General features: G+C 41.3%; 1 protein-coding gene across 1 annotated transcript in view; it reads right to left on the bottom strand.

Moving 5' to 3' along the window:
• Positions 1-27,889, bottom strand: part of LOC134841562 (uncharacterized) — an 87,139-nt gene that overhangs the window by 46,362 nt on the left and 12,888 nt on the right. Inside the window, exons 4-6 of the mRNA XM_063857593.1 lie at positions 9,794-10,096; positions 4,257-4,607; positions 3,302-3,466 (exon numbers count right to left, since the gene is read on the bottom strand). Coding sequence (XP_063713663.1) covers positions 3,302-3,466; positions 4,257-4,607; positions 9,794-10,096 — 819 coding nt within the window. The remainder of the gene's footprint in view (positions 1-3,301; positions 3,467-4,256; positions 4,608-9,793; positions 10,097-27,889) is intronic.

Here is a 27,889-nt window from a genome sequence, read left to right as displayed (position 1 = left end):
CTTTGAAAACTTAAACTCTTATCTGTTATAAGAATTCAGCTTGAATAAATAAAACTTTTAAAAACAAATATCGAAAGTTGCAATATTGCTAAAAATTTTTTTTGATTGTGAGAAAAGCTTTAAATATGAGTAAAAATTACAAGCACTGATTTTTATGAGGTCGATTTTCCGTTTTTTTTCTGGGGTGATGTGTCAGGTTTGAGGAATTGTTTGTTTTGAGGTCATCTGTTCGGAAAAAAACGCATAATTCATAGACAATCTGATCGATTTGTTGCACTACTTATTGTACAAAGAAGCACTATAATCTACTATGATCAAAAAAATCTGTTAATTTCTCACATTAAGAAATTCACTTTTAGTTATGACATGACTGCTCGTATCAGGTCGACGCCCTGAATGCTTCAACTGTCTTTGAAGGTCGATGGAACAGTGTTGACTTAAAAAAAACTGATTTGTTTTCTGGAAATCATCCCCACAGGCTTCGTAAAGTACAAAGTAATAGATTTTGCATACAGCAAAGTATCGAATACAACTACCCGGGTCAAGTTTCTGGACCAAAAATTGGTTTTTCTCGATTTTCTCGACCAAAGTTCGGTATGTTTTGACTTTGTTGACGTCATTTCGGTATGTTTTGACTGACTTCTGGACTTTCTCGAAAGACATTTTCTTAACATTTTTTTGTTCGTTGACCCCGCATAGATATGCTTCGACGTTCTCGTATGACATATCTAAAAAAAAATTGGACCCCTCATAGATTTGAACAAAAAATTTTCCAAAAACAATTTTAATCTACCTTTTGCATTTTCCTGCAAAACTCGAGCGCGAAGGAACACGTTCATCCTCTTTATCACGGTTCACTAGCCCTCATGTCCCGCGCTACACCCCTTGTTCAGTTTGGAACAATTTCTAAGACGGATTAAAACTCCGCCTATGTATGAAGAGCACGAAATAAATCATGCGTTAATTGTCCCAAATTTTCTAAATTGGCAATCTTTTAAGCCCCATATTTTTACAAATTTTTTAAAAAAATTTGAGCGCAGGACAGCAATACCGTTCAAATGATATCAAACAAAATGGTCAAAAATGGCTGGATGTCTAGAAAAAAATTAGCTATTGTTTTGGGAAAAAGCAACCTCGAGCTCAAATATTCCATCACTTATTCGAAAGTCGGAACAAAAATCCATTTTTAGACAAGGCAATTGTTTTTGATATAAACTGCGTTAAAGCCCTGGCTTACTGGATTTATACTAAGACGCTTCAACTCAGCGATTCAGCCTCCTCAGCATCCAAAGAGTCCCCCTTTGATATTGTTTTATGACATCTAGTTTTTGCCGACCAAACCTAAAAATTTTTTAAAGACACCTTTGGTGCCACATATACTACTTTTGATCCTTCAAAAGAGCGAATTTTTTAATGAACATTTTCCAAACAAGACCTTCAAAAAATATAGGACTTTTTTTCTGAAGTTTGCCTGGAGCATGAAAAATCATATCGTCGAACAACAAAAAGTCGACAAATTCCGTCTCATCAAGAAAGTTCTAGATCCGCCTCTGAAAACGGTACATCATTTTTTGCGAACGTTAAACTCAAATTCTCTTTTTGACACTTTCACAAGTGCAGTTCTTTAAAGATGATTTTTAAACTGAAATTTAGACTTTTTGGAGTTTTAGTTGTGCAGCAGACATAAACCATTTTCAAAGCTAATTGAATAAGCAGATAATATCCACATAAATGACCAACGTTGTTGGTGCTGGCACTTGAAGTTAATATGAGATTTCAGCTGTGATTTTTTTGCAAAATCTATGTGTTTTAAATTACATCCATCACAGTTTGCTATTTGCCAACTAGTTTTATATTAAGGCTTAGCGTAGTAGGCAGATCTCAAATCAATTTCAGAAGCAGCAATCTCAACGCTGGTTTTATAAAGATTTTTCTTGAGGGTAGATATATAAACAAACTGAAAAAAATAGAATCATACCAGTTTGAAGTAAATTGATTCTAACAAGACTTCTCATATTTAGAAAAAATTTCAAAAAACAGTCGGTTTTTTTTATTCTACACGCTATGTAAAATATTCAAGTGATTTATTTTGCCTCTGGTTATAACCAGAGGCAAAATAAATCACTTGAATATTTTACATAGCGTGTAGAATAAAAAAACCGACTGTTTTTTGAAATTTTTTCTAAATATGAGAAGTCTTGTTAGAATAAATTTACTTCAAACTGGTATGATTCTATTTTTTTTTCAGTTTGTTTATATATCTACCCTCAAGAATCAAGAGGGCTATTATTTTGTGTATAGTAAGTGGGTCTTAAAGATTGCCAATTTGGCTAATTTAGGACAACTACCGCACGGTTTGTACTTTACTTGACGTGTGGGGTACGGTTTTCAAAAAGTTTCGAAAATTGCATTTTTTTGTCAAACTTCATAATGTTTCAAACAAACAATACCCCATATAATATAAAAATCAGTCAAAACTTAAAGATTTTTGCCCTGATACGAGCAGTTTTGTTTTGTTGTTTCGATCTTCGAAAAAAACGGAATATTTATGTTTGGTGTGGTTTTTTTAATCAGTGAATTTTCGGCGATCGAATTAATAGTTTTGAGCAAAAAAATTTTTAATGCCCCAATGAAGATATTGACTCCCAAATTACAATTATATGGGTATATTTTACCTCCGATTATTTTTTGCAAAATTTTGGGAGTTTGAAAAATCGTTTGGTCATGCTCTGGACTAATTTATGCAAGCTTTGTAGATTTTTCCATAATCCTGAAAGCGTAACGAAGTTTATTTATGCGTGGCGATACATACCGCACAACAATATCGTTCCAAATTGAATTGAAGCTAGTCGGTCGTATTAGTTTTGCGCGATGGAAGTTTTCACGCATGATCTCTGATATTGTCCAAAGTTTATTGTTTTTCAAAAAACAAATTTGCCAAAAACCGTTTGATATGAATAAGGGCTGGTCGGAACGTTCAGCGCTTTGCCCTGATATGCGAGCAGTCTTGTTCATATTAAGGCTAGAATTTTGAATTAACAGAAAGTTTAGAATAAACTAACAGAAGCAGAAAAAATGATTATACCAAGTTTCATTAATAAGTGTGAGATGAAAAGATTGTTTTTCCCTGATAAATCTTACGATGAACGTTGAATATACTTTAATAAAAAGTTTTCATAAAAAATCTCTATTTCAGTTTCCTGGAAAAATTTTGGAGTGGGAAAAGGCCATTTCTCATCGCGATGATTTATTTGCCAATTTTACAGAGTTGTGTTCATGTTGTAACCGTTATTCAACCGACCTGTGGAATTTGGCGCGACGGAATGCTTCTCTTGCCCGTTGAGAAGAATTGAGTAGTAGTCATCTTCAAACTGGTTCAAAAACTCATCCGGCGTTTTCCATTGGAGAATTATTAATGTAGGACTGAAGAAAGCGAAACTGGGTTCTTGTGCTTCGCCGCCAAAACCTAATCAGAAAACGTTTATTTTTCGGAAGAGTATTTATTTTGTTGCCCTCTTTTAAGTAGTTTCTGGTCACAAACATTTATGTTTAATCCAATGGGGGCGTCAGAACAATTTTGTGTTGATAGGTCATATCATAACTCGTGTAGCAAATAGTACCAAAGGGGGCACCCTTTGCTTGGCAAGGGTCTATCGATTTCCTGAGAGGGGCACTCAACCTCCCCCTCAATTTCGCCGTTGACTATCCGCTTTTTTATTGCACCAACTCCAAAAATTGACGATGAACGCAAGCAAAGAGAAACTGACTTGGTTTTCAAATAAATTAACTTTCAATTCTTTAACGAAAAAAAAAATGAATGGCATTGAATTTCTTCGAAATTTAAGAAATCTTTATGAGAATTGTTTTTTTTGTAAATAAAACAACCAATTTGAGTAAACTGGACTATTAGTTAAACTTTTTTGGTTATTCGCTAAAAAATCTAAGTAATATCCCCTTTCAAGTTTGAGTTTTTCACATTTTTTTTGCTCCATATGCTCTTTAATTATAGACGAGTGCCATTTGCCTTCCATTTAACGAAGGAACTTAATTGAACTTAAAAGTTAAATCAAACCCCAAAAGATTTACAACATGAAAAAATCATATAAAAATCATCAAGACGACTTACATAAGTGTTTTTATTACGTTCATTTATGAAAGCTCCAGAATCCAGGAATTTTCTTAAAAGATTCATATAACAATACGAAAAAATTTTTTTTTGACTGAGAGCATTATTGAAGAGATCATAAATATTTTACCTCGAGTTTTGCAGCTTATATTTCGAGTGCTGAAATTGAAATCGTAAAACAGTTCTTGAAATTCGTCTTTTGATCGACAGGGGTTTGGAATTGAAGTGCGCACTGAACATATGAATTCAGTGGCAACTGGTAGAGATTTGATCGACGATGAATCGAAAGTGTAGGCATTCTGATTGTTTTGAGTCGAAGCCAGTAGCCACGCGGATATTAGGGTCTTCCCACTTAAGGTTGTAATTGTAATTTCATAACCATCTGGCCTTATTCGTCGGGTGTCGGCGGGTTCATCCCACGACAACAAAATGGCAAATTCATTGGAAGGAATTTGTTGCAGGTTCAGAACCGGTTCGGGGCCTAAATATCTGTGATTAGATGAATTTGGTTCCAATTTATCCGCAGTTTAATTAAAAACCGTAGTTTCATCGATTAATATGCTAGCAAGTAGCTAAGAGTCGTTCGTCTACATTTCTTTTATATTGATTCTATTAAAATAGCGCAAAAACTATCGGAATATTTTATTACTAAGTTCAATTTCAAGGAACATTTTTTCATTATTTCAACTTTTTTTCAAAACTAAAATGAAAAAACTGTCAAATGAACAATTTCATAAATAGGATAACTGATCTTTAAAATAGCAATTATTTTTGATTCCACAGTTTCCTGATGTACAAAATTAAAAAGAAAAATTGCACAAGAATCTTCGAATTTTTCTTTGAGTTCAACCAGGCTCAACCTTTGCTTGATTTCAGCCAAACTTTTCAAGCAAAAGTTCAGACTGGTTGAAATCAAGGAAAAATTCAAAAATTTATGTGTATCTTTTCTCTTCAATTTTGTACAATAGGAAACGATGGAATCAAAAAGATTTGTTTATTTTGAAGATCAGCTATCCAATTTATGAAAACAAATCAGGTTCAGGATAGAGTTGTATCAGTGTCACGAAAAGTATACAAAAAAATTGAGTCGTATGGCTAGTGTCTATTTGAAAGTTAAAAAAATGGTTTCGCAATTGAAGTTTTTTAAATTCAGGCTCGCGAAAATTGGTAATGTTATAGAACTAATCACAGAATACATTTTTGCTTCTATTTCAGATTTTTATAGAGTGAAGTTGTATCTGGGAATAGGCAAGAAATCAGAAACGCGATGAAACGTCAAACCAACAAAAAACAAGCTGGTAAAAAAACTCTTCAGTTTTTCAATTTAAATAGGTAATTATATTAAGGATGTCTACAGTTTGGACTTAAGGGAGTCTACAGTTACAAAACATAATCTCATCAATAAATCAAACTCAGAAAAAACTTGCTAAATTCTTGCATCAAAAAGTCTCTTTTAGAAGCTTAAATTTACCACGAAACAAAATCAAACTAAGTTAAACGAAAACTTTGTTTTTTTATGAAAAGCAAGAAAGATCATTATTGTTCATACTTTTGCAGAGGGCGAAAAATATAGATGGTGGGGCTGTCTTTTTTCAGTCCAACTTCCCGTAAAAGTTTTGTGGAAGCTGGTCGTTCAATACTTTGATGACCTAATCAACCATGCTGAGAGCAAAGCAACAAACATAATTTTGTACAAAAAAAACTTTGTACAAAGCAACCTTTCAAATTGAAATCAAGCAAATTCGTCTCATTAATTCTTTATACGACTCAAAATTTGGCAAATGAAGGGCAGTCGCAACAATCAGCATTTCGCTCAGATACGAGCCGTCTTGTTGTTGAAATCGATTCAGCTACTGTATTGCCATATTACTACAAGGATAGCGTGCAAGTATCACACAATGTTCCGACCATAGTCTCAAAAATCTACGATTTTTTTTAATATAAAAAATTGTAGCTTTTTCTGCGTGGTGTGATAAAATATTCTGACATAAAGCTATAATTAATGCATATTCGACAGCCGTAGCAAGATAGTAGAACAGTTCTTGAAGTAACAAGACTAGAAAAACAAAAAAAAAAATCAAAATTGGCAAAAAATGGCATTAAAAGCCTCCGGAGCTAGTTTTACTCAAATAAAATAAATATAAGCATAAATAAGCTATTGTAAAAATCCAAAACCAAGCAAAACTAAGCTTGCTTGCTCGCTCGCTTCACTAATTCAAGTTCAAACTAAAAGTCAAAAATTCAAACCGAATTTTCTCGATACATGCAGAAATTTTTTGAATTTTTCTAAATGTCGTTCGAATCAAGATTGAAAGATTTCTAATAAGATATATCACTCAAATCTCTCCAATGATTGACTTTGGTAACCGATAACGAAAAAGAATAGGCAAAAACAGCCGAATACAAAGTTTCTCCCCATTGTTCAAATGGTCGGAACAAAAAATGAAAAAGCCGAAAAAACACATAGTGCATGACTGCTCCTCTGAAGGCAAAGCTTTGACTGTTTTAAAAGACCCCTGACAGTGTGCCAAAAAAATTGGAACAACTGTTTTTGTACTATAAAAAGTATACAATTTTTTATGGTAGCTGAAGATTAATTAAGAGAAATTCAGGTAACAGATAGCTCGTTACTTGTCGTTTGTTTTACTTTTTATCATACATGTAACGTAGATCAAAGACGAAAAGATTTTAAAAAGGAACGGTGTTGTGGTATTGGCTGCTTAACACTACATTGCTAAAACCTGGCATAAGAAAAACCCTATATAATTTTTTGAATCAACCCGACTGGAAAAAAAATCTTTTTTTTTCTGTGCCATAACTTTGAAAAAGTCTGATTTTTTTGTCCCAATAAATAAAACATAAATTAAAGTCAGAAATGTCAATTTTATACCAACTTTTGACTTTGAGAGATCATTAAGCTTGTGCGAAACGAAGATCTATCCAAAATGAACTCTTTGAAGCAAAAAACTTTCGTTTTTAATAATCCCAACAGATCGTACACTTGGCAACCGCTTCTGTGTCCTTCGTTCTGTTCAAAATACCAAACTATATTTCTAGTTGTCACGAGTCTCCAACAAACAGTTTTAAATCTTTTGCTCAAGGATCCAGGAATTAGGTTAACTATCTTTAATGACACAGGACAAAGTTGTTCAAAGAGTGGAACAGAGTTCTAGATCAAATTATAATAAAACTCTGCACGCACTGCTCTATCAAGTATCAACAAACAGATGCACAAAAATTGTTTTAAACGTTTTCTAAGTTGACGAACATTTCATCTTTTTAGCAAAACATTTGGCTTGAAAAATATCGAAACAAAAAACGGTTAACGAAAAATGAAAAGCAAATAATCAAGAAAAACATAAGTATTCAGCATTTGAACACATAAACAGCCAGGTGCAAGTAAAATCTTTAGCAAAAAATTATAATTCTTGTAGATAGACCTGTGAAAAAATTTCAGAATTTAACAACCATCAAGGTACGATATTTTAATAAAAACGTTTTTATCCATATCAAATACAAAGACATAGCCATATTTTAAAAAGGTCTAGATGTGAATAACTAAAATCATTTTGACATAGCAAATTCTTTAATTTGCGCTTTCCTTGAGATTGGTAAAAACAAAGCACATCTTTTTTACATGCCTAGGGTTTGACACACTCCCTGCAAAAACATTTTTTTAGTTCACACTAATTATTAGACAGAAATTTTCCCGGACGGTTGATCTTTTGGGAGGTAATAAATCTACTGCAATGATTAAATTTTCAACTTCTATCGCAATGATTAAATTTTATAAACTTCTAAAGTTCAGGATTAAAAAAATTTATGGAAAGAATTTTTGACGCGTTAGGAAAGAACATTTTTGAAACAATTGAATAAAGATATAAAAATTAAAATGAGTTTTGAAAAAACACGCAGTTTGGTTTCCAAAGGAAAATCTTCCTTCAATGCCGCTATAACTTTAATATACACATTATTCTATAGTGTTTTTTACGGAGAATTGTCCACATTGCTTAGTTTTGGTTCTTGATAAGTATTTTTTTTTACAAAAATCTACAAAAGTCTACAAAAATCTAAAATATGAGTTTCTCAAAAGCGCTTATCGCTTTTCTAAAAAAGAAGTTCATCAGCCAGCAAAATAGAAATATACAATATTTGAATTGGAAAACTAAAATCATTGAATAAAAAAAGCAAAGTTCTACGGCAAATTATAGCTTCTTTTTAATCTATGAAGGTAAAGTAGACGCAGTGTTTCATTATAACCACGAAATTGAAGTTTTGAAACCATGCAATTTTTTATGGATTAAATTCAAGGTTTTCTGCACCATTGCACAAAACACTCGAAAAATACGTTCATTTTATCTTGTTGAACCTTATTGCAACAATTGAATACATAAAAAAAAATTGAAATGAGAATTGAAAAAATACGCAGTTCGGTTTCCGAAAAATAAATCGGATTAATTGTTCGGATTAATTTTTTCAAGTTTCTATTTTTATCCCATATAACATATCCCGTATATAGTTTTATCCCATAGCGCAGTTTTCCCACAAAAAAACAAAGCTTATAATTTAACCAAATAAATAAGCAATTGAATTGAAGACTCGAATCTAAAATGTTTTCGACGTTCAAAAAAATAAAAGAGATTTTGTTTTACACTTAGAGTTAATTTTTTGACAACATAATTAATTTAAAAAATTTTCCCCAAAAACATTTTTTTGATTGCTGTAGTATGAGTAGTTCTTTCAAGTTGCATAGTTCTTTTGAGCTGCATATAAACAGAAATTTTCTTAGATGTAACACTTATAGCCCTTTGAACAAGAAAATTTGCAAAGAACTAGCTGCCAGAGTCTGAAAAATTTTACTTTACAACCAAAAATCAAACTTGTTACATTTTGCAAAGTTTTAAGAAAAAATAATTACTTTTAAAGGTATCGGAGGATTGAGAAAAAACTTCTATGATAAAAAGTTCTTTAAAAACTTCTTCTTTTTATCCATATTATAGGTGTCACATGTGAATGTAATCTCTCCCATACATATTTTTCAGAAGTGGTAAAAACATTGCAAATTGGACCTCTGGTGATTTTTTTTAAAGCCATGGTTATTAAATCAAAATAAGTCTGGAAGAAAAAAGTCATCAAACGTCTGTAGAAAATATTCCGTCATTGAAGTGCAAAATTATCATAACTAGTTCGTAGCGGATTTAGGGGGGTGGGGTTAATATCGACCCCTTGCCTTGCCGACCCAAAGTTTCCCCCTTTGTACTATTTTGAGATATGCATTTTTGCCTGACTGACCCTGAAGTTTTTCTAAAGGCGCCTAAAAATTACTAAATTTGAGGGGGGAGCGCGCAAAAAGTGCCTAAAAACGCGGCGCAGAAAGTTTGTTCGAACTAGGGTCGTTAAAGGGATTTGGGAGAGCTCAGAAAACCAATTTGGTCGACCTAAAAAAAGGTCGACAATTTTTTTTTTGGAAATCCCCGCACCCTCAAGAAAATTTTACGTCGGCCCTTGACTTGATTCTAACCAATCGAAGCATAAAAATATTAAGTTATCCGATACAAAGCTCATGGTACTTATTCAAAGGCAGAATTTGTAGAATAATAATCATTCACAAAGTAGCATTGATATAAACTGTTTTTTTTTTATCAAAAAGAAAAAGGTGAAACTTGCCTGAGCAGTACTCGAAAGTAGCAATTTCGTAAGACTCGACATTTTGACAACCTTCTATGTAACTCGCAATTTGAATTCTAAAAATGTCGGCGGGAGGAAATTTCACTGCTATTGCTCCATCTGCAGACGCGTTATCCAGTCCTGCTGGAAACATCACTGAGGCAACAGGAGTGATTGATTTAATTCTGAATCCATCGATTTTTCCATCGACAGATGTCACGTCAGATTGAGTTGATGCTCCCAAATAAACCACGTCCGACTGTTGTTTTATCGCGATGTAAGAAAGATCCACACCTCTTGGGACTAAAACAAATGAAAATAATTTAATTTTAAAAAGCTTCAATTTATTTGAAACTCCCAACTACTTTCGCTACTTTTGTCAAATTGAAATTTTTTTGATCACTCATTCATAGATCACTAAGAGATCACTAAGGAATTACTTTGGCAGGTTTTTATGCCTTAGTTGTCAAAAATCTACTTTTTTTTTCATTAACTAGGCAGTTTTCAAATATCACTTTGACAAATATTACTTAGCAATTCATCAAAGTCTTTGCATTGACTTAGAGCAATTACTCGAGTGTGTTTTATGATTGTTATATTGAGATAAGGCGAGTTTTAGGTTGATCCATCTGAAATGGATCAAAGTTTCACTGTCTAACAAAAAGAAACTTAATGGATTGTTCCGACCCAGTTTTTAACGGCGTTCGTGTATTTTGGGTATTTTGAGACCTAAATATGGGGACGTTCTTATTTCTAGCGTGGGGGATATTTTGGTAGTGGCCTTTAAGCTGTAACGGGTTGTAGTCTCATGTCGCAAGTGAACCGAATTAGCTCCGACCGTTTTTGAGGTAGAAAAACACAAGAGATAGTGTCCCTGACTCTTGATCCAATGGTTATAGGGCCTATTTTTCTTAAGCCTCATATGTGACCGAAGTAGACGAATGTTACATAGTGTTTTTTTGGCGCTCCTGGGTGTTCTTACGACATCAAGACTACGGAGTTGAACCCACTTGACACAGCTCCGGGCTGCATGCCCATTCTAGAGTACCGGTAGTACGGTTCGGCGGGAACGTGCAAACCTTCCGGTTGTACCGTGATAGCTTTTTAAGAAAACTCGAGAAAACTTCCTGGTACGCTCTCCGAACGAGGCTTAGCTAACCGAGTAAACGGGGGCAACTAGGGGGACAAAAACACGAGCAAAAAAGAAAGACAAAAAGCGAAACAAAAACCAAAAAAAGAATAGAAAAAGGAACAAAAACCATAAAAAGACAGTGACTTTGACACCAGATTAGTTGGATCAAACCTTTATATTAATTAAATAGTATACCCATACTGTTTTATAAGTTCGATCGTTTCGATCAGTCTAGCAATTTAATTTGGCAACCTCAATAAAGTGCCCGAGAGTGGGGCGTTGTTAAGGGTTTTCAGATAGCTTGCAACTTAGCTGGACAACTAGGAGACTTGACTGGAAGAGGTGACCAGCCGAGAAGGAAAGTGGTTCAGGAGGATTTGGGCTGAACCACTAGGAGACTTGACTGGAAGAGGTGACCAGCCGAGTGGGAAAGTGGTCCAGGAGGATTTGGCCGAACCACTAGGAGACTTGACTGGAAGAGGTGACCAGCCGAGTGTGAAAGTGGTCCAGGAGGATTTGGCTATTCTCGAGTTCTCAAGTTGATCGAAACGGGTATCGTTAAAATCCACATTACATTATAGGAGATAAGTGTAAAATTGTATAAGCGAAATCCCCCGGTTTTGAGGAACGTTTTTGCACAAGCAGGCCTGGAGACAGGTCTACGGTTTTCTCTCAAGAGGTTTAGCACCCGGTGCTTAAGGTAATTTTCGGCTTAAGAGGGGGGCTAAAGAGGGGGGAGGTTAGAAGGGGGGCTGGTTAGGTTAGAGGTTGGCGGTAGTAAATTCTAAAAAGGGAGGAAATTAGAGTAACTAATTAATCGACATCGTTGATTTAGTTACATTAGAATCTTACACGCGTCAATCATAGGAAGCGGACATCCAAAAGTAAGATCGAATTAAGGTAGGTACCCCTGTCGGATCGGGTGGGGTGCACGGAACCGAACCCGGATAGAAAATACCCCATAAGATCGTTAGCAGGGGGAGGAAAACGCGAGGCAATCAGGTACCAGACATTTTTTCGATAGAAGGTTGACATCTGTCACCTTTGAATTTTAGGTGGGTACATCTCTCTGTTTTTTATTACTTTTTCTGTTTAAATTTTTACGTTTTGGTGAATATTTGTTATTGGTTTTTGAACGAACAGGTGATCACAAGATACCTGCGAACAATTTTTGGTTTAAAATTGCTTGAAACATCGAAAAGGAGATAAATTCAGGAGGTTCAGTATTTGAAGCCTTTGGCCATTAAGAGAGGGTATTTTTTTTTTTTTATAGAGCTCAAGTGGTGGTACAAGGTGCAGTGATTCAAGAAGTCCCTACAACGAAGAAGAAGAAATCCTAGTGTCCAGATACTTGGTGACAAGTCTTGGGACCAAAGAAGTCTTGGGACAGTGCAGTCTGGGGACGGTCTTGGAACGGTGCAGTCTTGGGACAGTGTTGGGCCAGAGCAGTCTTGGTACAGTCTTGGGACAGTGCAGCCTTGGGACGGTACGGTCTTGGTACATTATAGTCTTGGGACGGTATAGTCTTGGGACGGTACGGTCTTGGGACAGTGGTCTTGGGACAGTGATCTTGGGACACTAGTCTTGGGACAGTGGTCTTGGGAAGTGGTCTTGGGAAGTGGTCTTGGGACAGTGGTCTTGGGACACTAGTCTTGGGACAGTACTCTTGGGACAGTACTCTTGGGACAGTAGTCTTGGGACAGTAGTCTTTGGACAGCAGTCTTGGGACAGTAGTTTTGGGACAGTAGTCTTGGGACACTAGTCTTGGGACACTAGTCTTGGGACAGTAGTCTGGGGACAAAGGTCTTGGGACACTAGTCTTGGGACACTAGTCTTGGAACAGGGGTCTTGGGACAGGGGTCTTGGGACACTACCAAGAAGTACTGGGACAGAACCGAGCAGTCTTGGGACAGTAGAGAGAAAGCTTGGAACGGTATAAAAAAGTGGGGTGACGGTACTATAAGAGTACTAAGACAGATTGAATTAACTAATCGCAGAATTAAGTACAATAGTACTAGTCGGAACCCGGTACGGTTGTGATCACGAATAAAGAGATTTTTTCATAAGGCTTGGAAGGGAACTGAAATCGTTGTTTTTATTACATTTTAAATTTCATTTTACTAAAAAGTTTTCAAAAAAGATTTTATTCTTAGAATAGAATTGTGTATATAGTAATATTGTAAATAGGAACAATTGTAAATAAAAATGATGAGACGGAGCAGGGTACCGGTGGCTGAAAAAAGATCAACTGAATCAAAGACAAAGTATAACTCGTCGCTACGTAAAACGACATCAATGGGCCCAAAGAGAACAAAGAGGAACCTTTCAGTTAGCATGGTCAACACGAGGAGTAATGCAGAAAACAAGACGAAAGACGGTGCCAAAGAGAAACAAACGGAGCCTGCCATTGAGATCGATCTAGAGACACCAGACCAGAGTGTGGATGAGGTGGAGAAGAAAGCGACGGAAACAACACCGATGCCGAAAGCGGAAGAATCAAATCCAAAGCCCATGGAGTTCTCGCCGATAGACACTGTGGAAGAAACAACAGGCAACACGCCAAAGAACGTCTTTTACGGAAAGATTGGCGATAATGGTCGGAATGAAGTCGAGAGACGCAGCAGCGGAAGAACCGAAAGCCGAGAGAGGCAAAACATTTGGGACAGTTCTCACGAAAACGACAGACACCGACCAAAGTGAAGACCAGATCAGACCGGGAGCACCAGCCAACAACAGGGCAACAGCTGACCATGATATAACTTCTGTTGAGCTGGGCGATTTGATGGCGAAGTTAGATCATATCGACAAGAAACTGAAGCACAGGGAGGAGGATAGAGAGGTAATAAAGAAGAATTAAGATACAACAAACACGAGTACCTGGACAGCTACTTCAACCTGGCCAGGGCAACAGAGGAAAAACTTCAGCAGATGTCAGACAAGGTAGATGCCACTGACGGGGAACGAGAAAAAAAACATCAAAAAAGACTTACAAGAGATGAAACAACGATATGATGATGTCAACAGCCAATTAGGAAGTCTCGAAACGGGAATGGACACAATGAGTAGGGATCAAGCTGAGAGTTCATGCACGATACAAGCAAAACTAGACGCAATCTTGAAAATCTCTACGTCACAAAACAGGCCGGCAGCGGATCGCACGCAAGGCAACAGGGTTGACTTCGTGGAACCACAACGGAACAAACGGCAATCGACACCGTTACCTTTAACCAGGGATGCGGTGAGCGCAGCACCGGTGGCTGCCAAAACAATTATGAAAAGTGGGACAGCAAATACAACGAGTGGTCCAGGAGACTCCACGACTCACAGCAACGTAGGGCCAGATGCTATAACGTGGGCAAGCACCTGGGAAATGATGAACAGGACACTAGAAGCCTTCGCTACGAGGAACACTGACTCGAATGATAGAGGAGGGGGCAAGTCCAGGAAAACTTTCAAAAAACCGAAAGAATTCAAGGATGATTCGGATGGATGTATTGACACTTGGGTAGAAGTTATGAGATTACATTTGGATACTCAGCAATTTAGAAGGCACAGCGTTGAAATGCGTGGCTGCAAAGAAAGAAGAAGAACGCGACACAGCGGATAAAATTTTCGAGATATTGTTGAATCGATTTGGATCGGGTATGAAGGGTCACCAAGCGATGATGCGATTTGAGAAGAGAAGGCAAAGGGACGATGAATCAATTGATCGATTCCTGGATGACAGTGAGAGCTTGAGACGAAGGAGTGACCCTGAAGAATCGACAAACAGAAGAAACTTTAGCATTGCCTCGAAGTTCATTGATGGGATGAAGAGTGATGACTTGAGAACAATGTTAGCAACATACTACACATTGTCGAAAGATAGTGCACCGACTCCAGAAGAGATGAGACAGAAGTCGAGAGAGTACATGCTAATGAAACCCAAGAAATACTCGTGATCAGATAACAGGAATACGCAAGGGGGGAGCCAACCGCAAAGGTCGTCATGGTACAAGCCTAGAGATGACATCGACAAACGTAGATCATGCGCGAACTGCGGGTCAGCTGATCATCACGTGGCGGATTGCACAACATACAAACAGGGCATGAAGAGTCTGGGATACGCACCAGATGAGGAGGACATGAGCCAGATGGAAGAACACGAGTACTCTAGTGGCTTAATCATCAAGATAGGTGCAAGATGCTTCTGCTGCAGTCAGGAAGGGCACTTCAGGATGGATTGTCCTTTATTTTGGGAGGCGGCCAAGGATCAGAGTCACCCCAAACATAAATTGGCATTAGCGGCGGTGCAGAATCAGCGAAATAGACAAACCGAGTTTGAAACAAAAAACTTAGGAGTACCGAGCACGGAACTGCCAACAAAAACAGTGAAAGCTGTAACGCAAGTTAATAGTGCAATAGAAGCCACAGCCAGAAACGCTCTAGATATAAATTATGAGAAAGCGGCAGAGGAAGCTATCAATAAGGTGAAACAGGACCTGGCGGCGAAAGAAATAGAACAACGACTAAAGCAAGAGATCGATAGACAGAAATTGAATGAGGCATTAGCTTGCTCGCAGTCAATACCAGAGGCTGTAGCGGGGTCGACCAAGAGTGGAAACTGCAACACTGTAAAAATTGTGACGGGAAAGCCATTAGGCATAACGAAAATTGGAGCAAGAATAATGTCAATAATCACCGTGGGCGGCCATGAGGTGACGAGAAACTTGAGCGAACCCAGTGACCAGACAATAATGCACATTGATGTGTACGCCGATTACTTGAGTGGTATAAGCCCACAAACGACTTCTAGAGCACTGAGGGCACTACTCACAAGAGGGCGTAGCAAGTCAGTCCGAGTTGACAACAGGTACACAGAAGCTTATGGTCCGCATGAGGTGAAGCTAAATATAGATGGGATCAACATCTACACGAAAACAATGATAACATGTGATGAAGGTCTAGTAGGGCAGATCTACGTAGGAAGAGAAGAACTAAAGGTGGACACTCTGCCATGCTGGAGGAAGATGCAATGCACATTGGGACAGAGGTAGACGTATCAGCACACGTGCTTGACATAAGTGGCAAAAAGACTCACTTGCGTGGGTTACTCGATACTGGTGCGGTCTTGAGTGTAATACCAATTGAAACTTGGGAGCGAATGAGCTTCAACAAAGATGACTTGATAGACTCGAGAATACGGTTGTCAGCAGCCAACAAAGGGGCGCTGCGGGTGCTAGGCAGGACACCAATAATAGCCCTAAATCTGGGGGAACGCAATCTGTGGATGAGCTTTCTTGTAGTAGAAAACCTGGACGAGTCTGACCAATTCATTTTAGGCAGGGACTTCATCAGGAACTTCGACGTAACGATTGATTTAAACAATGCGATGTTCAGGATAAGAAACCCGGATAGGAGGTACGCAATAAAACCGGTAAATTTAATAATAGCGAATGAAAACAAAGCACCGGTATTCTTGAGTAGGAGGGTGAAGCTAAAGGCGTACGAAGCAGTAATCGTATGCTTGCGAATGAAAAATTACAAAGAACTAAGTGACAACAAGCAAGTATGCATAGTCCCGAATCCAAATAGTCAAAGTGCTGCTGTTTTAGGAAGATCCTTTTCGATAACGAAGAGCGGCCTCTGCGTCAGTGTCTTGTTGAATACTCTTGATATACCCATCACAATACAGAGGGCGAGAAAGCTGGGATATGCTTTACCCGTTAAAACTTGATATGAAATGACTGAGAATTCAAAACAAAATGAAATTGTTGATTGTCCTAATCATAGGGACAAAATTTGTATCATCTTGAGACGATTGAAGAAAATAAAAGGTTAATCAGGTCTTCTTAAATCACTTAAGTCAGAGACGGACGATGGGCTATCAAGCTGTTCGGCCCACAACTTTCCGGAACGGCCCATTTTAGATGAAATGCAAAGTGATAAACCGGTCCTACCGGAGATTGAGCACTTGAGGGGCAAAATAACGGACGAACAGCTCGAAGCCATCAAGGACGTATAAGAGCGGAACGAGGAGGTTTTTTTGAGACATAAGGCAGACATCGGGTGTTGTAATTTTGTCGAGCATGAAATAGAACTTGAGGAGAATGCGGTACCGCACAGGGAGGGGGCGAGGCGCATGACCCCACACAAATCGGATGCGTGTGTAGAAAAGAGATCGAAACGTTACTAGAGTATGATATGATAGAACCATCCAAATCACCGTGGGCGTGTTGAGTAGTGATGGCCGAAAAGAAAGGTGACCAATTGAGGTTGTGTTGTGACTTTCGATACCTGAACTCTGTCACGGTGAAGGATGCCTATCCCATACCTAGGATTGATGAGAGCCTCTCGAAGTTAGGTGATGCAAAGTTTTTTACGACTCTTGATTTAGGTTCGGCCTTCTGGCAGGTACCGCTGAGGAAGCAGGACAGGGACAAGACAGGGTTCGCCTGCGAGTTGGGTCTTATTCAATGGAAACGGATGCCGTTTGGTCTTTGCAATGCCACCGCCACATTTCAGCGATTGATGGCACACGCACTAATAGATGTGACGAAGAAGTATGGCAATCTGGTAATGTGCTATGTGGATGACGTGGTAATAGCGACGCGCACTCTAGAAGACCACATTGAGAGACTTGACGAGGTGTTTGCATGTATGAAGAGGTCGGGGCTGAAGTGTAAACCATCAAAGTGCGAGATACTCAAGGATTCGATAAAATACTTGGGCAGGATGGTGGACAGGCACGGCATCAGACCTGATCCAGATGCGGTAGAAGCAGTTCTAACTTGGAAATCGGCGAAAACGGAACATCAGTTGATGAACTTCCTGGCTTTGCAAATTACTACAGAGAATTCATCAAAGGCTATGCAGACAAGGTATACCCGATGCAACAGTTAATGAGACACAAGGGCAAGAAATTCACGTGGAACAACGCAGCAGAAGAGTCATTCCAGAGAATAAAGAAAGAGCTGTGTGAGGCACCACTAGGTATGCCAACTGAGAAAGGGATGTACATGTTGGACGCGTCGGTAGTACCGATTTCTGGAATGCTCCATCAAGAACAAGAATGGAACGGCAAAACAGTCTTGAGACCAATAGCGTACGGAAGCAAAGTCTTAAGTGACACGGAAATGAAGTACGGGGCACCGAAAGCAGAGATGTTCGCGGTGGTTACCTTTGTCGAGAAGTATAGAGCATACCTAGGCAGCGAGCCATTCAAGCTGCGAGTCGACAACAGGGCACTAAGCTGGCTGAAGACGTACTCAATGGACCAAATTACATTGGGAGGTGGATAGTTCGCCTTGATGGGTAAAACATGATACTTGAGCATAGAACACGAGACAAACATCAAAACGCTGACAGCTTGAGTAAGAAGACGGAGTTCTACGAGAGACAAGAACAGAGGGAGGCGGATAGACCTGAAATCAAGGATGGCTTCTCCTTCATGGATAAGGAAACGTACGACAGTCTTCCACTCACGAGATGGCTGGATAAATCAGACAAACCGATAGAAGATCACCCCGAATTACCAAAAGAACCTCCGGAGAAGACAGTCTTGAAGAAGAAACGAGGGATGCCGATAGGGATCATACTCAAGTCTAAGATTGTGAGGGAGACGCTCAAGGCAAAAGGCTATGATCTTAACCAGGTAGAAACGGGAGATGCACAGATAGATGATGACTTAATGAGGTTACTCGAAAAACTAGCAGAGGATAAACCCGTGATCCAAGAAAATGGTAAGGAGGAACCGGAAGTCACGATACTGCGAAGGAGTGAAACAGTGGGCAATGCAGACTCTTCAAGAGGAAGTGTTACTCATGGCAAAGTTGTTGTGCGGTCACTGGTTGACAAGATCCCTGAAAGCATTCTTGAGCAGACTCAGGTTAGGAAGAAGAAAGTGGCGTTCAAAGAAGAAGCTGAACATCTGGGACTAGGACAAGAGTCCGGGGAGTGGTCCATGTCCACGGAAGAAGAAGAAACTGGAGAAGAAAAATTATCCGGGGAGTGTGAAGAATGGGATGAGGACTCAGATGAGAGCAGCGACAATCAGGATAGTCTACGCATGATATTGGCGGAAGAGAAGATTAGACACCGCAACAGGGAATTACAAACAGATCCATTCTCAGGAACGTACAATTTGGACGTACAAGAAGTACGAGGTGGTGAAGAGCTTGAAAGAATTGCGGTTTCGAGGAAACCATTCAGGGAACTATCATGCAACTCAAATGTCAGAACAAATCTGGTGCCAGAAGATGATATGAAGATCGTGAAGAGGGTAATATGCGTGAAGCTGAATGATGACATCCACAACCCTGGGGAAATGAACGGACAGATCATGGCACTAAAGGAATATGTCAAGGCGAGATATAGGCTGTCGGACCTGAATAGAGCCCAAAAGAATGACAAGATGACAAGTAACCTCTCCAAATGGATCCGGACGGGATCCAAGGAGAAAGGGGAACTCGAAGAAGACAGCTACAAGATCTTGAGCCAGTTCTACAAGGAAAAGAAAGATTTACTTTATCACACAGCTGACGGGGTGGTAGCTTGCAAGAGAAAAGATGAGGAGAAGATATTACACAAGCACAACCTCATCATATTACCACAGTTGTATCAGACAGAGGTGCTATTCAGATCGCACAATCAAATGGGGCACCAGGGGATAGACAAAATGCAACAAAGAGTACTTCACAGGTTTGATTGGCCAGGATTGAGGAAAGCTTGCGAGAGATGGGTGAATGCCTGCCTGGCATGCCTCCAAGTAAAAGACCCAAGGAAGATGAAGTTCCCACTTAAATCCGGACATGGAGGGTCTTGAGTACCGAGTGGTAGAGCCAGCGTGTGAAGTGAACGAAAAAGGCACCAGAGAGAAAAATGATGGCAACAAGAACTTGAGTTTGGACGACAATGAAAAGATAGAGGTGGACTCTGAAGCAGGATTGTTTGTAGAGGAGGACTGGAATGATCCGGAGCAAAATGAGGTGCCAAAGTGGATGGAGCCAGATCGACCAATACCACCGGGGACCAGGACTCGTAATCGTAAACGGACAAGCATGAGGTACAACAGGTACGGGAATTACTTCTTGATTGATAAGATACAGCCAGACAAATTAGGCGAAGAACTACTGAGTGCGGGCGAATTAGAAGCCGAAGATGAATGGCAAGTTATTGATGATGGTGGAAATTATCCGCAGGAAGACTACTCGACACCAGAATTGGAGACGGACCTGGAACAGAGCGAGATCGAAAGGAGGGAGAATACGAACTTGAGGACATTAGAATGGATGCGCGAAGTCAAGAACGAGAACTGCGAAGGGCAAAGCATTCAACAAGTCAACGTGTCATCGAAAAAACACAAGAAAACAGAGGATCCTCTCTTCGGCTGGACGGCAACAGACAGGTCGCTCGAAATTCCGCCAGATAATTCAGACCCAACATCTTCGATGGGGACGTCGATAAATATTTTTGTCCGGGGAGTGGGGGTAGGACTTACCCTACCGAAAATTTGATGATAAAGAAACTCAGGGAAGTGAGAGAAACGAGCGAATTGCAACTGGATGAAGAAGAGCCAGAGCCTACCATAGGTCGGAATTTCAAAACGAAATTTGAAATACCCAATGAATACTAGGAAAACATCATGATAACGGATAGCGACTTCATCCTGTCAAACAGGACTAGCGCGATCTGTATCACGGCGGACTTGAGTTTCAAGTCAAGACTGGAGGCCGACTTCAAGAGAGAATACCAGAACGAGGAGTTTCTATTCAGACAGAGACCGGGGCTCGGAGGAATAGCGGCGCTTCCCCCATCAGTAGCGCAAGTCCCAGGCAAGTACCTGTGCTTCCTGGTGACGAGGGTCAATGACAGGAACACGATCGACCTTGAACACGTGATGTTGGCACTAACAAGACTACGAGACTTCATGATTGAAAGAAGGATAACGGAGGCCTCAATGCCGGTCTATGACCCAAACAGGGGCAAGTTGAGCCCAAGGGAACTATATGCTATCTTGCACGTGGTCTTCGCAGAAACAGAGATAATAGTACATCTGCACAAGAAATACTACTTGAGCATCGCCTGAGTTGGGTACATGGGGGTCTCGAGTTGGGTATTGGGGCACGGCACAGGTGAAAAGATCTTAAAACGCGATTGGCATGACAATTGAATTTTAGAAAATTGACGGTGCTAAAACATAAAATGAATCTGCATGCTCTTAGAAAACTTCCAATTGAATTTTTTTAGTAGAATGAAAAGGATAAGGTTTTAACTATAATGGTAAGGGGGGTTTAGATTCGGAACATGACATCTTAGTCTTAAAATGGATTTTATTTTCAGATCGATTTGATAAACAAAGTTGACAATTCAACCACACTCAAGTGAAAGAGAGAAAAGAAGGTCTTGAACAAACTCGTGATCATCAACGCTTGCAAAAGATATTTGCAAAAAGATATTTCTCAAGTACTCAAGTTGGTACGGTACGGTAATACTCAAGTCGGTACGGTAATACTCAAGTCGGTACGGTAATACTCAAGTTGGTACGGTACGGTAATACTCAAGTCGGTACGGTAATACTCAAGTCGGTACGGTACGGTAATTCACAAGTTGATTAATACTCAAGATCATCTATAAATCATAGAAATGGCAGAACGGTTCTGGAAGTTCATGCCCGCAGCCCTGAAGAGGTCCACGCTTGATGAGCTATACAGACGCCTGAGGGATCTGGATTACACCCAAGTGAATGAGAGAATGGCGATGATGCTGAACGCCATCCTCCAGCTAGAAGAACAGGGTGAATGCAGGGAGTCTGCGACAGAAGCTGTGTTGATGGTCGGCTACACCACTGAGGGAATATCCAACCAAGAGCAAACCAGATGGCTGTCCTGGAACGAGGGGATTCGACTTGGCAAGGAACCCTGGCTTGGGCAATAACACCGAGTATGGCACAGGGGAGTTCCCACTACCGATCAGACCATCAGCAAGATCAGCGGGCCAGAGCACGAGAAAGACACCATCTATGACGCGAGCGCAGCAAACGGAAGAGGCGTATCCGGACCTCAGTGCTCTGAAGAAAGAACTTGAGAAGATACAGAGGGAGAGGAACAAGGCGAACCTCGACCGGGATCAAGCGAAGCTCGATAGAGATCAGGCTAACCTGGAGAGGGACCAGGCGGTCATCGAAAGGGACCAAGCGCAGAGAACACTTGAGATGCTGAAGGCCAAGAACCAGCAAGAACAAAGGGTGCGAGAGAATGCCGCGAATTGTGAACAGCTGAAGTCGGAACTTGAGAGGATCCAGCAGCGACAGCGCGAGCTCGATATGCAAAAGGGAGCCAGGCCCAAAGAGCGAACAGTTACCGGCTCAAGGCCAGAGTCACGTATGGAGGTGGACGAAGCCCCCAGATCAAAGGGACGATTTAACCTGGACCGCGTGGCTCGAGAACACACGAGTGAGGGGCTGGAGGTATGGATACCGACCGAGTCAACGTCATCCCTGCGTGGCCTAGAGACACAACCGATACGTCCGTTAATGGACGTCGCACTGCCTGGGTATACCCAGAGTTCAACCCCGAGCGGCAGTCAGGTGAGCGGCAGCTCGTCACGTCTGAAGGAATTAAACGAGAGACTACAACTACGAAGTCGTGAGAGTCCAGCAAGAGTGGAGCTACCCTCGACGTGGAGGGAGCAACCGGTCAGGAGCGTGGTGATTGCAAGTTATAAGAAAAACACGGAAGGCAGGTATCACAGGCAAAATCGCATGGATTGGAGCGCGGCACAAAGAGTCAGGAGGGATTGTTTCCATGACGCGGCCTGGGTGGAATACCATACCAGCCACGTGTGCCGGAGGGCACAGTCGACCTCATTATAGGGGACAGCCTGCTGCGGGTGCTGGCCCGGATTCAATCACATTGGCAGACTGGGATCCTGAGTTTCTCTGGAGCCGCGACACCACAGATATTGGCATCACTCGAGTTGCTAGGGATGACAAGAGTATACACGGTGACCTTGATGGTTGGAACTAATGACGTGTCCAGGGGTGAAGCAATGAAGGTCATGAGATTACATGATAAGTTGAGCTGTATCCTCGAGGAGCTACGGTTTCAGATGGATCCCGCTGTACTGACAGTTTGTACTGTCCCTTATAATATGAAGTTCGACCAACACGCAATGGAGATGAACACGAAGGTGCGGAACTTGAACGAGGTAATCCGGCAAATACACCAGAAGAGTGTCCTTCCCATCAAGCTATTGGATGTGGCAGAGCAAATGGAGCAGTCCTTTCCCAGCGATGCATCTTCAGATGAAATTCATTTCGATAGGCCTAAGGGAGTGGAATGGCTGAACGATTTTTTCCAAAGGCACATAAGTGCATTGGAGGCAGATTTGCTCGAGACGGCCCAATTCACATTCGGCCCACCCCCAAACCCTCCTTTCCTTGCCTCAAGAGATCTGTCCAGTCGCCTCGGGGCCAGAATCGATTCTAGAGACAGCTCGAGGAGTAGTCATACTAGGCTACCAGGTTCTGTACCAACGGAGGCTGATGAGGCGATGTCGCCAACGCCTCAAAGTTCAGCAGTGTCCTCGGTGGTGGTAGTGGAAGGCAAGAGGGTGGAGAGGCCGGCGGAAACAAGCCGGATGAGATACCTAGAGAAGGTGAGAGAGCTGGATTTGGAGGATCTGGAGTGTATGCAAGAGTTGGCGGAGGTTCTGGGTCTCGTGCAGGTGTCACACGAGGATTTGGGCAGGCTCCAGTGTGTGGACTGGTTGAAGGCTCACGAGACGCATTTCTCAAGAGCAAGAATGATGGAAACGGTGGATCTGACTGGGATTCCCACAAGATCAATCATGGGACCCATTAATTACAGACCTCTCAAGTTGCTGGGCAGTCCGGGAATCATTGTGGAGCCCCCTAAGCACCGAACCAGTATTGCCAGAATCAGGCTGGCGACCCCCGCGCAGCTGAGGGTAGTAGACAAGCTACTGGATCCGAAAGAGATGAAACTGCCGGATGCTGCTTACGAAGGTGCGGGGTTGGCAGACGATCCGAGATACGGGAAACCCTGCGGGAGTGCCCAGTTGGCCAAGACACTGACCATTTACGACAGGGCGGATCCAGCTGCCGCGAGGGTGATTATTGTGGCAGGGTCGGACTTCGAGGGAACGTCCCCCAAGTTATTCTGGCCGGAAACCCTGGTATATTCGCTGCCGGGTGCTGAATTGAACCAAATGCTGACCTTGGTGGTTGCAATAAAATCAGAGATGCCTTGTGAGCCAGAGTTGTTGCAGTTTGAGGGATGAATGATCACCTGTATGCGACAGGACTTCTTGAGCAGCTCAAAGGTGATGAGCCGGCGCCAAAGAAAATCTGGGAGGTTATCCAGACCTTATATGAACGAGGTACAAGAGAATGTCAGTTCCCGATTTGGGTCCAAGACGAGAGTGGTCTTCGCGACATCCCCCGGATACGCGAGCATGCCTCCCGCTCTGCAAATCGTGTACGCGGTTCTGATCTTAATAGCCGAGGGGAATGAGTGGCGGATCCTGATGGCAGCTCCCAATCGTGAACAGGAACCGACGAACCTGAGGCTTCGCAAGTCGGAACTGGCGGCGGCATGGGCGGACGTGTCCCACGCGTTGAGGGGTTTTTATGAATTAGCAGATATCCTCATTGTGTTGGACGAGGTCCTCTTGCTAGAAATATCGAACTTCGCCAGACAGCTCAAGTTCAGTCCGGTCATCGGAGACGACCATCCGGTAATAAGTCACTTGACGGCCAGCTTGTGGTTTCAAAGCATGGATTTGACGATCATGAGTTCCACCAGTAGGTCCAGAGGGCCGAGCAATGAAAGAAAGAACGTGGCTGCAACGGAGAAGCAACTGGAGTCGATGGTGTATCGACTGGCGCAAAAGAGAGGCTGGTGGCCGTTCCTGACACCAAGGCTGGAGAACGCTACGGATAAGACAAAGGAGAATGCCCCACCTCTCGTGAAGCAAATCTGAAGTTTTCTTGAGAAGCAGTTGGAAGTGGCCGAGGATAGGGAAATGACAGTGACCAGGTTCGTCACAGCTGCAAACGAGGTCACAATCGGAGGATTCTGGAGGGAGCACGCAAAGGGTGAGCTGAGGACGAGAAGCGATCACGAGATTCTCAAGTTCATGAGTCCTTGTTGGGGAAAAGAGTTCATGGCTGGAGTGTTTTGTGCACAGGAGACCATTTTTAGGGCCTTTGTACAAGATATACTGAGCATGCCCCTCAGCCTGCTGTTGGCACTATACATGGTTTACCCGAGGTACTTATTTAACATGGGTCCAGCCTTTATGTTCAGTCGGGGCGTGGAAACACTCCGGATTGACGGATATCTAGCACTGGTACTCCTGACCCATGGTGAACTAGTGTCATTTCATCGATTAATGAAATATGGGGAGACACTGTCGATGGTGAAAACCCACTCGAGCATCGACACTTATTCATGTAAGAGTGCAGCAAGGCTGAAGACGCTGCTAGTAGAGCACCTCTTGATGCAGAATCGATACATGACTGGTGAAGAGAAAAATCCGAGGAACAGTGCCGAGAGAGCTGAGAGATGATTTGAGTGAAATCTGGGGGGAAGAGCTTTTGAGCTTGGAAAATGAGAACACAAGTAACCACGAGAAACAAAACGTGATCGTAAAACCGGTGGGTGGTGCTCCAAACATGGAGGAGAACGATACGATACCTGAGAAGGTGATGGAGCTCGAGCCTCTCCTGGCAGCCTCGGGAGAGCGCAACCTTAGGAGCAATGAAATCACACATGGGGAATGCCCACGCCACTGTCTGGCACGAACGGTATGGTATCCGGATCACGCAAACCTCTGCCTGGTATGGGATGTGGAAGAAGTTTGGTCGATAGGACAACCGGATGACAGGCAAAAGGTGACGCTCTTGGTGATGAGCACGATGCTGGCTCTAAGATGGATTGAAGCAAATGTAACGAAATATCGGGAAACGAAGACGCGGAGTCGATATACGCAATAGATTACAGCAGGAGACTCGAGTTGTTTGAAACGGCATGCAAGGTATTCGCCATACCAATGGAGGTCAGACACGTATGGAGCCGCTTGAGGTTCTTTCCTTGGTTTCGAGCGACGTTGACGTCTTGGTTATACATAGTAACGAAAGATCATATGAGGAAATATCAAAAGGAGTATCGACAGTTCCAGGCCGAGATAGGACCGGAGGCCTTCAAGAGACCTCTGCTAACCCATCGAAATGCGATCACGACGGGGTGGAAAAGAGTTGGTAGAGTGTCCAGAAATATCACCAAGGCGAGAGAGTCGATACTAGAGGAAGACTTGGCGAAGAACGTGAGCCTGAGTCTTCACGATTCCTTTTGTTTGAACCGAGAGTCGAGGGTGAAGAGTTTGTCCAATCAAGCGAAGAGATTGCAGGAGCAAAGGGAATGGATGCGATCCTACGAACAGCTGAAGGCTTGGGAGGAGATTGTGATCAGCTCCGTTGACGAAGAAGCACTATTGGAACAGATCACAGTGTCAAAAGTATCTGGATCGGGTACCTCGAGGGCGAAGAACACAAGGTGAGCCAGTGGCTCAAAAGGAAAATTCTAGAGTCTTGAGTCTTGAGAGGGAGGGGGCTCGAGGGTGAACTCGGATGAAATCTGGGTTCACGAAAAAGAAATTTTAACAAATAAGATATTGTTATTAAGATGCTAGACCTATTATATAAATCAAAATGCTGCATGACAATTTCATGATTGAATGGGACAAAAGAAGTTTTAAATCATTAGCTTAAAAAGAGAGAATTCAAAGGTGCAGGTTTATGCAGATTTTGATTGCTGTTTAGCAATAGTATGAAAATTTTACATGGTAGTGAATTTTGGGGTGTAGATAAACTTAAGTCTGCTGCAAACTTCTGTAAATGACCACTGGCACTGTAACTTGAGCAACACTCGGTTTTCTGGGATTCAAAACAGACGACAGCCCGCGATGAGGACATCGATCTTGCGTCCGGGGAGTTTGTGCCAGTCGGTCATATTTGGAAGTTTGACCTTGAGGACCACGAGATACGTGGTTTTGGAGTGGAATTTAATTTTTAAAAAAAATTGAATGGAGCCTGTTATGCTCAGTTTTCTCGCGACAACTGAAAACATTATAAAATAAAATCAGAACGACCGAATTTACAATTGCGGGAAAGTACTTAAGAAAGCAGCGGGAAATTGCTATTCACAATTTCCTGATACAAAATAGAACGCTTGTAGAGCCGTCTTTTCCTGAAATAGAAGAAGAGACAATTGCGAGAGAAGAGTACAATTATTCGAGCTGAACCAGAGTGAACCTTCAGTGGAAAGGTGGACAGCTGGGGTGTCCCAATGGTTCAGACTAAAACTTCAATTCTAGAGTCAAAACTTGTTTCCCTTATTAAAACTGATTATCTTTGAACTCCTCAAGTTATCATAGTTATTTCTCGAGTTGCTCATCAATTTAATTACCCCTAATTCTCGAGTGTGCCGACATGTGAGTTCTCAATTTAGTTTTCTTGAGTGTGTTTTATGATTTTTATGTTGAGATAAGGCGAGTTTTAGGTTGATCCATCTGAAATGGATCAAAGTTTCACTGTCTAACGAAAAGGAACTTAATTGATTGTTCCGACCCGGTTTTTAACGGCTTTCGTGTATTTTGGGTATTTTGAGACCTAAATATGGGGACGTTCTTATTTCTAGAGTGGGGGGATGTTTTGGTAGTGTCCTTTAAGCTGTAACGGGTTGTAGTCTCATGTCGCAAGTGAACCGAATTGGCTCCGACCGTTTTTGAGGTAGAAAAACACAAGAGATAGTGTCCCTGACTCTTGAGCCAATGGTTATAGGGCTTATTTTTCTTAAGCCTCATATGTGACCTATGAGACGTCAACCAAGAAAGGAGAAAAAGGTAAAAAACATTTTCGATCTGGAAAAAGTTAAAAATACGGGTAATTAAGTCAAAAAGAT

The sequence above is a fragment of the Symsagittifera roscoffensis genome, chromosome 3, assembly GCF_963678635.1.
Source record: "Symsagittifera roscoffensis chromosome 3, txSymRosc1.1, whole genome shotgun sequence".
NCBI lineage: Eukaryota > Metazoa > Xenacoelomorpha > Acoela > Convolutidae > Symsagittifera > Symsagittifera roscoffensis.
The sequence above is the reverse complement of the archived record's forward strand: the minus strand, read 5'-3'. Positions and strand labels throughout refer to the sequence as shown.